Source organism: Gadus chalcogrammus, chromosome 9, assembly GCF_026213295.1.
Source record: "Gadus chalcogrammus isolate NIFS_2021 chromosome 9, NIFS_Gcha_1.0, whole genome shotgun sequence".
NCBI lineage: Eukaryota > Metazoa > Chordata > Actinopteri > Gadiformes > Gadidae > Gadus > Gadus chalcogrammus.
The window spans coordinates 2,582,561-2,591,810 of NC_079420.1; the positions used below are offsets into that span (position 1 = coordinate 2,582,561).

The 9,250-nt window shown below is 45.6% G+C and overlaps 1 protein-coding gene across 2 annotated transcripts; it reads left to right on the forward strand.

The window, feature by feature from the left end:
• The first annotated feature begins 332 nt into the window (after positions 1-332).
• On the forward strand, positions 333-8,773 carry csnk2a2b (casein kinase 2, alpha prime polypeptide b). Of its 2 annotated transcripts, XR_008896512.1 has the most exons (13): positions 333-1,410; positions 1,726-1,837; positions 2,947-3,048; positions 3,579-3,629; positions 3,942-4,001; positions 4,511-4,594; positions 5,286-5,396; positions 5,486-5,587; positions 6,098-6,198; positions 6,666-6,814; positions 7,852-7,935; positions 8,047-8,090; positions 8,588-8,773. XR_008896512.1 is itself a non-coding variant. In XM_056598921.1 (12 exons), the coding sequence occupies exons 1-11, from the start codon at positions 1,307-1,309 to the stop codon at positions 7,926-7,928; spliced, it is 1,053 nt and encodes a 350-aa protein (XP_056454896.1). In that variant the 5' UTR covers positions 333-1,306; the 3' UTR covers positions 7,929-7,935; positions 8,047-8,238. The 2 variants fall into 2 exon arrangements, 1 of the variants encoding a protein (XP_056454896.1); XM_056598921.1 differs by lacking the exon at positions 8,588-8,773 and having other exon boundaries at positions 8,047-8,238.
• Positions 8,774-9,250: the final 477 nt, after the last annotated feature.

The following is a 9,250-nucleotide window of genomic DNA, read 5'->3' on the forward strand; positions in this document are numbered from 1 at the left end:
ATTGAAACAATTGTTTTTGGTTATGCTGCTTTGGTTATGCTTTGGTTATATGCCAAGTACTTGGGCATCTGACTTGGTTTATGTCCTTTGACTCAGATGGGTTACCAACAATAACAGAACGAATTTGAACACATGACACATTTTTTTCCCCTTTCAGAGAAGAAAGGAAACAGTTATTCAAAACAGTTAGTTTAAAGCTACTACATGTGATCACCTTGGTTTCCTACCGCTCCTAACCACCGATGCACTATCGCCGGTACTAATGATGGCGCTGTTTCGCTTGTAATATGGGGATATGGTGCCAAATGAAATAAGACAAATTCACCCCGGCAACGTATATCACATCCGGGTGGCTTAGTTTTCAATCGCAATCCGCTGCTCCGTCCGCGGTCTCGACCGGGGGGTGTCTGCAGAAAGTCCCCAAATCCCGACCTCTGTCGGGGTCTTACCGGGGGTTGGAGGTGCATTCCAGTACGGCTGCACATGCGACGCAATCCGCTGATGGTGCACAGCACCGGGCGCTCCCCCTCGGTGCGACATTTTCGTACTGAGGTAGCATTTGTCGCTACATTGGCTAACAACATCGATCTGACGTACTCCACCCCCTCTCCAGCCGTCATCTACCGATCGTGAAGAGGGTTGATCTGTCAATCGAAAACCGGGGTTGATAACGTTGCCTGACTCCCGATGGATTCTTTTTTTGTATTTCAGCGTCCACTTGAAAAATACTCGGTAACGTAGCCAGCCCTTTTATTAAGCATTCAGGCCCATAGAGAGTGGGTGGGGGTTTAACCAATGGCATCTGGATTAATCGTACATCCCTGAAACTACTGAACTGTGCCCTTTTCGGGGTTCATTTTAATCCCATTGTTGTAATCCCATTGTTGTAATACATAGAAACAAGGCACGTTTCCCGCATTCTACCTCAATACCCCCAAACGTCTACCTGTCCATATGAAACCCCCAGTTAGATACACCATCAGCCTTCTATAATCAGTCAGCTTATGGTTCGGAACCTTTCTGGTTCCGTTTGCCTCTTGACAATCCGAAAAAGCGCCAGTGATCCACGGCACCCTTTTTGCAGCCTTCATACAGGCTTCTCCTATAGTACCATCCCATTCTGGCCTTCTGTATAGTCGTGTGAGGCAAAGAAATCTGTTCGACCTGCCACAAACGAGCAAAGCATTGGTTATCTATACGGTGATAGGCTTGTTGTTTATTCCCCTATACTGGGGGAATTCTCGGTGGCATCCCTACCTCCCGAGTCACCGTCCTGTCACAGCGAGCTAAGCTCAAGAATCTGATCATGCCGGGTCCAGCAGCTGGCAGTAAGTCCCGTGTTTACGCAGACGTTAACACACTAAAGAGCCGGGAATACTGGGACTATGAAGCTCACGTGCCAAGTTGGAGGTGAGCCCTGTTTTAATGTTATGGTTTAATTTGCTCATGCATATCTTTTATGAAATGTGGTCAGTGTATTGAGTTTGATGTCAAATGTCATTCAATTATTTGCAGTCTACCAGGAACATTTATGTTATTAATCCTTCTATAGATCGATAGATAGATAGTTAATAACACTTAGACATGCCATTTGTGGCCCTCTCCTTTCTTTGGCAAATTGCAATGCATACATATTGGTATACAAACAACATGCTTTTCACGTTGCTTGTGAAGACCATTGCAGCACCGGTCTCTGTTTCACTGTGTCTCTCTCTACCCATGCAGCAACCAGGAAGACTACCAGCTGGTGAGGAAACTAGGCCGAGGGAAATACAGTGAGGTGTTTGAGGCAATCAACATCACTAACAACGAAAAGGTGGTTGTCAAGATCCTCAAGGTGATTATGGGAGAGAAAGAAGAGTGTGGCCTCCTTTTAGTTGCCTTCCTGGGATTGTTGGTTGCCTATTTCTGTTCTATATTTCTGTTGTACTTATCCTCTTAAAGCTAGGTTAAACATCCTATTTATCTTTATTTCATCAGTCCGTCCATCTTTCCCCCATTCTACACTGAAAGATAGGGAAAGCATTTGAACAACCGCTCAACTCATTGCATTCAAAGAAATGAACATCATGAACTACGGTATAAACCACGATGACACACACACGCACACACACACACACACACACACACACAGCGGCGTGGTTATGTAGGCCTAGATAATCATGGCACCTGGCTTGTTGATCTCCGAGCTCAGGAACCTGTGCATGAGATTATTGGGGGAGATCTGGTGTGCAGCAGGGGGCAGGGTGGCGGGGTAGAGCTGGGCTCGGCCTCTAGTCAATGGTCTTGTAAACTATAGGACTTGAAAAAGGGGACCGGCAGAAAAGGGCAATTACCACCATATCGATCTGGTGTGTTTCTGTTGGCTGCCGCTGATTCCATTGAAGGAGTTTAGGCTTCCTTACACTGGAGGACGGTGTTCAGAGCCACAGCCTCTGTCTGTTGCTCTGTTTACCCTGTGCATGTGTGGACTCCCTTCTTAATTTTAAACACCGTCCACTCCCCCGTGCTGGCCTTTGACAGCGAGAGAGAGTGAGAGAGAGACTGATAGACTAGTGCATGGCTCTGTTGAGTCAGCACATTAACAGGGCGGTTTGTGTGTGCGTGTGTAGGGGCGGTTTGTGTGTGTGTGTAGGGCGGTTTGTGTGTGCGTGTGTAGGGGCGGTTTGTGTGTGCGTGTGTAGGGGCGGTTTGTGTGTGCGTGTGTAATTGTAAGGGGATGCTTTGTTCAGGCAAGCAGACTTTTGACTTTTGTTTCACCTCAGTGTTTACTGTCAGTTCCCCAGCATGCCATCCATTCTCTGCACACACTTCCCTGGGTTTTTGTTGTTGTTGTTGTTGTTGCTGTTGTGGTTCGTTAGAAAAAGAAATGGTTGACAGTGCTTGTTGTTTAAATATGGGTCATATCATTATTTGAACGTTGTCGGTTCTGTTTTGACACTTCAGCCCGTGAAGAAGAAGAAGATTAAGCGGGAGATAAAGATCCTGGAGAACCTGCGCGGGGGGACCAACATCATCCGCCTGGTGGACACGGTCAAGGACCCTGTGGTAGGTCAAAGGTCATAGGTCACAGGTCCTAGGGAGCACACGGTCAAGGACCTTGTGGGAGGTCATGGGTCACTGGGTGGATCCTGCGGTAGGTCATAGTTCACTGGGTAGAAACCCAACTAAAAGCTCTCACTGGGTTTAATGGAAACCTTCTGCCATTAAGTGCTTATCCGTGCATGAAAGAAGGTAAGGAAGTCAGAAGTCACTTTATTGATCCTAAATTTGAAAATGTGCATAGATATGCGTTTTTATGATGGGATTACAAGCTCTGCTTTAAACATGCGTCTGTGGGCATTCGGTCTGCATGAGCGACGCGACATTTAATCAAACGGAATAGACTTCAGTGATAATAGACAAACAATTGTCATCGAAGTCTCTAATAAGGACACGATATCAAACATCTATTAATCTTTGATAAGGAGCTGGATTTAATTAAAAAAAGTTATCATGGATTTTTGTTTGTTTGACTCTTCCTATCTCTTCCTATCTTGCCCTAACCTTCACATCATCTCCCCACGACGGCCTTGCAGTCCCGAACTCCGGCTCTCGTCTTCGAGTGCATCAATAACACAGATTTCAAGGTACAACAATCATCTGTACTATCTGCATGATTCTGAACGTCCTGAATAGTAACAGTCTTCTTGATAGGAGTCAGAGTCCTGTCTCCATCCAAGCAGCTCGTGCTGTTTCCTAGTTCACATCTGCTCCGGATAAAGAATGCCAAAAATGTGCCAGTGAGAGAATTTGAATGCAATGACACTCCAGTTTGTCTGTCTGGTCATATCGAGGTGTTTCAGTCAATAAATGCAGGCTGAGTTACATTATTCGACCCGCAAGAGATTGAAGGTGATTCAGAAAATGAGATCTGACATTTGACCGTGTCTCCCTTGCAGGAATTGTACCAGAAGTTGACAGATTTTGATATTCGTTTCTACATGTATGAACTGCTGAAGGTGAGGCCGATTCGAGTTGCATGTAGTTAAGACCCCTTGTACCAATGAATACACAGGAAGTGCACATATTCTGTGTTTATAGCTATATAGCATTGGTAGCATGTATCGTACTTTAGGAAGTTCATTCTGATTGATCGCGCACAGATTATAATATTAAAACACATTCTTAATCACTTCCCTTTGAAGACATTGGCACGTACTAATGTATGCTGAGGTAGTCTAGGCTAAGTGTTAGTCAATAATTGCAGGCTGAGTTACATTATTCTACTCGCAAGAGTCAGTGTCTCGTTCTATTCCTTATCTGTGTGTATTTGTAATTCATTGGCTAAAATACACCAATTCCTGGTTACACTCTCATGACCACTATCTTATAAGCAGTGGTTAACATCAGATAAGCTCCAATTTAGCATATAAAGTTTTTAATTGGAATAAATGAATTGGCCACATGACAACCTTGCATGTTGATGAAGCAGTTTGCAATGAGTTAACCAAAGTGTGTTTGTTTGTAGGCACTGGACTGCTGCCACAGTATGGGTATAATGCACCGAGACGTTAAGCCACACAATGTCATGATCGACCACCAAATGAGAAAGGTACGCGTCTGGCTGTGGTCGGGTTTCCTTGGTAGTGTCATGCCTGGGATGTTATTCAGCTGCTCGGGAAAATCATCCAAGCAGACAATTGGCAAAAGCAAAACTTAAACCGCAACTTCTAGAGCATCTGTGTTTTCACAACTCCTGCAGATTTTTTAACGAATGCAGCAGGATTTGAATCTAAATTATCAACCTGGCAATTATCAGCCAGTATGCTGTTCATTTAAATTGTTCTGTTTTTAATTTTAGATTTAGGGACAAGTAAAAACAAATAAATCATAACAATCTTAAAAGACAAAACCGGTCTGGTTGATGAAACCGTCGTTACCATATGAAAGATGGTAACGATGGCTTCAGTAAAACATCACCTACCAATATGTTTGGTCCAAAGGACTTCAGTGGCACAGGCGCACTGAATGCTCTTCGGCAGACTCTGTACAACTGTCATTTTATCAACTGTTATTGATCACTGGTGTTTTACAGAAGCCAGGAAAGGCGGCTATAATTTTGTCATCACCCAGACCCGTATTGATGTTTTTTTAAAGCTACCTCATCCCCTTCATAATCTGGACAGAAGGCGACAGCATGCTGGCCCGTGAATAGAGTGTGCTCAAGATCCATCTCTAGCTGTGTGGTTGAGGCTCAAAGGAGGTGTTGGAACAGGAACAGTAACAGGGGTTTGTGTCCACAGCTACGTCTTATAGACTGGGGTTTGGCTGAGTTCTATCACCCAGCTCAGGAGTACAACGTCCGGGTGGCGTCGAGGTATTTCAAAGGCCCAGAGCTGTTGGTGGACTACCAGGTAACCCTGAAGTACACACACACACAGTACTGCAGTATTTGGATGTAATATAGTATAATAATATAGTCCCTGTTCCCTGTCCCGTGCAGATGTATGACTACAGCCTTGATATGTGGAGCTTGGGGTGTATGCTGGCCAGTATGATCTTTCAGAAGGAACCCTTCTTCCATGGACAAGACAACTACGACCAGGTCTCACTCACTCACTCACTCACTCACTCACTCACTCACTCACTCACTCACTCACTCACTCACTCACTCACTCACTCACTCACTCACTCACTCACTCACTCACTCACTCACTCACTCACTCACTCACTCACTCACTCACTCACTCACTCACTCACTCACTCACTCACTCACTCACTCACTCACTCACTCACTCACTCACTCACTCACTCACTCACTCACTCACTCACTCACTCACTCACTCACTCACTCACTCACTCACTCACTCACTCACTCACTCACTCACTCACTCACTCACTCACTCACATTGCTGCCTTACCCATGTACAATCTTGAATTCAATATTCATCCTTACAGATCAAAATTATTCAAACTGATCACACCTCATCTTTTCAGTGAGATTGAATCACACATTCCACAACTACATTATCTTCGGTTTGGAAAAAGGGAAAGTTTTTCCACACACACACACACACACACTGCTATCCAACAGCAGAACTGTGTCTCTCCTTAGCTGGTGCGTATCGCCAAAGTCCTGGGCACAGACGAGCTGTTCAGCTACCTGCGGAAGTACCACATCGAACTGGACCCGCGTTTCAAAGACCTGCTCGGACAGTAAGTGAAGGCCTGCTTATGGCCGAACCATGACGTCAAAAAATTGCAACGCAATGTATTTTCACATTCTGACCTTATATTCTTTATCGTGCACGAGCTTGAGCCTAATATCCCCAGTCTACCTGTACGAATCAATGAGCAGCTCAGGTAGACCTACCAGCTCCTTGATAAAACGAATTCGCTGTAGGTTGATTCTGCTTTGGATTGAAGCGGGTGCTGCTACCGAACTGAAATGAGTAAAACGCAAAACCTTTTAGAAATCCAAATGTATCCTTCATAGGTCCCCCGTTGAGTGTCGAGTGGCTGTTGGCGTGTAATAGTAGTGTTACGCTGCTAGTGTGTGTATTATTGTTAAGCTGTTAGTGTGTGTATTAGTAGTGTTAAGCTGTTGTGCGTCCGCAGACAGAACAAGAAGCACTGGCGGCGATCTGACTGCTAAAGGTTGTGTGTCCGTTGTGCGTCCGCAGACAGAACAAGAAGCACTGGCAGCAGTTTGTGCAGACGGAGAACCAGCACCTGGTGAGTCCCGAGGCGCTGGACCTGCTGGACAAGCTGCTGCGCTACGACCACCAGCAGCGGCTGACCGCCACCGAGGCCATGGACCACCCCTACTTCTGTGAGCACCCGGGGTCTGGGAGTCGGGCTGGGGTGGAGGGGCCGTATTGATGGCCCAACAGTTAGACGTGGTTTGGCCTCTCTCTGTCTCTGACCCCCCCGCTGTGAGCTGATGAAGTCGGTTCCCGGGCCTCCCGCCCCTCCCGGCCAGATCCCTGTCTCTAACCCCCGTCAGACATTAAATGTTCCGCCTTCGTTGTGTTGTTGATGACTTAAGATCAGTTGGATGGAAGTCCTCGTCTGTAGTCCGGCAGCCCAACGACTTTAGGCTCGTTAAAGCAGTATGACGATTCAGTGCCGTGATTGTGATGGGATCGGTTTGAGATAACCTGGACCCTTTTCGTTAACAGGCTCATGCTCATACGGAACTCTAGACCCAGGGATAAAAAAGATAAAGATAAAATGGACATATTGGACTTGTAGACCCACTTATAATTATATAATTCTTTATTTCAGACCCAGGAGGATCCATATCAACACAAACAAAATAAACAAATAACCAAACACGGAGTAAAAAAATACACAAATTCACAATATTCAGTGCCGATCATACAGACATGATCGCCAATGGTTCCACAGTCTTGAAGAAAATCTAACCGAACTGCATAGAGGGTTGGCCAAAACTGCAATTAAGTTATTTTCGGACTCAGATGCCCTACTCATAAATCCATACATCAGGCCACGTAACACAGCAGATCAGGTAGGGACCCCAACACTTACAAACATTTGGCTTGCGCTGGAGCTTCTTGGAGCTCTCAGCAGTAGCCTCATGCTATCATTATAGGCCACTGTAAGCTTTCTAATGCTGCCTTGTTTATAACGACACCACAGGTGGGCAGTATACAGCGGCGTACAATACTCTCGAAAGAGTGAGATTTTGTACTGTACTTTTTGATTTTAATTGATGTACTGTGCTATTAGAAATGCAACTTGCATAAATTCATTTTGTGTTAAGCCTCTCCTCGAAGCCAGAAATAATTCAAGGGCATTCCGGTTGCCTCTGTTCTTCCTCTTCCTCATCTTCCTCTCTTGGTGCAGACCCCGTGGTGAAGGAGCGGTCTCTGTCCAACTCTGACAACAATATTGTTTCCACTGGCAATACTACAGCCCGATGAAACGCAGGTGAAATATATATTTCAGGGGCTGGTTAGATCAAGTATCGGACGTTTTACCCTGCAGTCAAACATGTGATGGTCAAATGTAATTTACTCAAAACATTTTTTCTTTTCACAGGAAAAGGAGTTCTGATTACCTGCTCTTTGTACCTGGCTGTGACGGTAACATTTGACCAGTGTACAGTGGAGGAGGTTCAAAGTTACGCTGACGAAACACACACACACACACACACACACACACACACACACACACACACACACACACACACACACACACACACACACACACACACACACACACACACACACACACACACACACACACACACACACACACACACACACACACACACACCTTCTACTCTATCGGTTTGTGATTGGTTTGTCCTGGTCCCCATATTGAGTAGCCTCACCAATAAGCTTGAAGCTATCTCTCTGCCCCGGCCCCTTCTTTCCCACTGTGGTGAAGTGATGACCAAGCAGATGGACCCCCCCCCCCCCAGGAGAACCCCTCCCCTTCTCCCCTGTGCCTGTACTGGACTGAATCAGCATGGAAAATGAAATGGAGTGTCACTCTAGCTTGCAGACCGACGTTTCCCTCGCCCACCCCTCTCTCTCTCTTTCTCTCTCTCTCTTTGCTCTCCTCTCTCCCCGTCCAGAATCCGTAGCTTGTCTGTCTGTCTGTCCTGTCCTGTCCTGTCCTGTGTGCAGCCACCCGGGAAACAGGCAGACACACAGACGGGCATCCTGAAAACAATACTCCAGTTCTGAAAGTGGCATGGTGGAGTCTAGATGGAATGAAAACGATGACATTATTATTATTATTATAATTATAATTATTATTAATGGACAAAATAAAAGATTTTTATTTGAAAGAATTCTTGTCTTTGCAATGAGTGAGTTGTGTGTCACTGCCATTCAGTCTGTCGTTTCCATGTTTTTGTTTTTTTTACTATTGTCCTACTTGGTAGGAACAAATAATGTATTTCTTCTCTAAACGCGGGGAAGATCAATTGTTTTGAGACTAAACTAGAATTAGAGTTGAAAGGTTTCAGGCTACATGCAGCCGGTTCCTGTCCATTCTGATAATGGAGGACAGGGTTAGGAGACTGAGTGCTGGGCGGGTCACAGGGCCATGGGGGCTGGAGGATATTTAATAATGCACAGACAGGCGTTCGAACCGGGGAGCAATCCCCTGATTGATGGACATTGCCGCGCCTTCGGAACTCAAAGCTTTTTGCACACACAGCGATGGCAGACCTTTTTGGTGCCTCAATACAAGAAGTGAAAAGGATTGCGGTCGTCTTAGTTTGTTTTTAGGT

What these genes read in the sequence shown, in the direction of transcription:
- csnk2a2b (XM_056598921.1), top strand. Translation starts at nt 1,307, where the DNA reads ATGCCGGGTCCAGCAGCTGGCAGTAAGTCCCGTGTTTACGCAGACGTT. An exon ending in TCAATAACACAGATTTCAAG is followed by an intron (nt 3,630 to 3,941) that starts GTACAACAATCA and finishes TCTCCCTTGCAG; the next exon opens with GAATTGTACCAGAAGTTGAC. An exon ending in AGCTGTTGGTGGACTACCAG is followed by an intron (nt 5,397 to 5,485) that starts GTAACCCTGAAG and finishes TGTCCCGTGCAG; the next exon opens with ATGTATGACTACAGCCTTGA.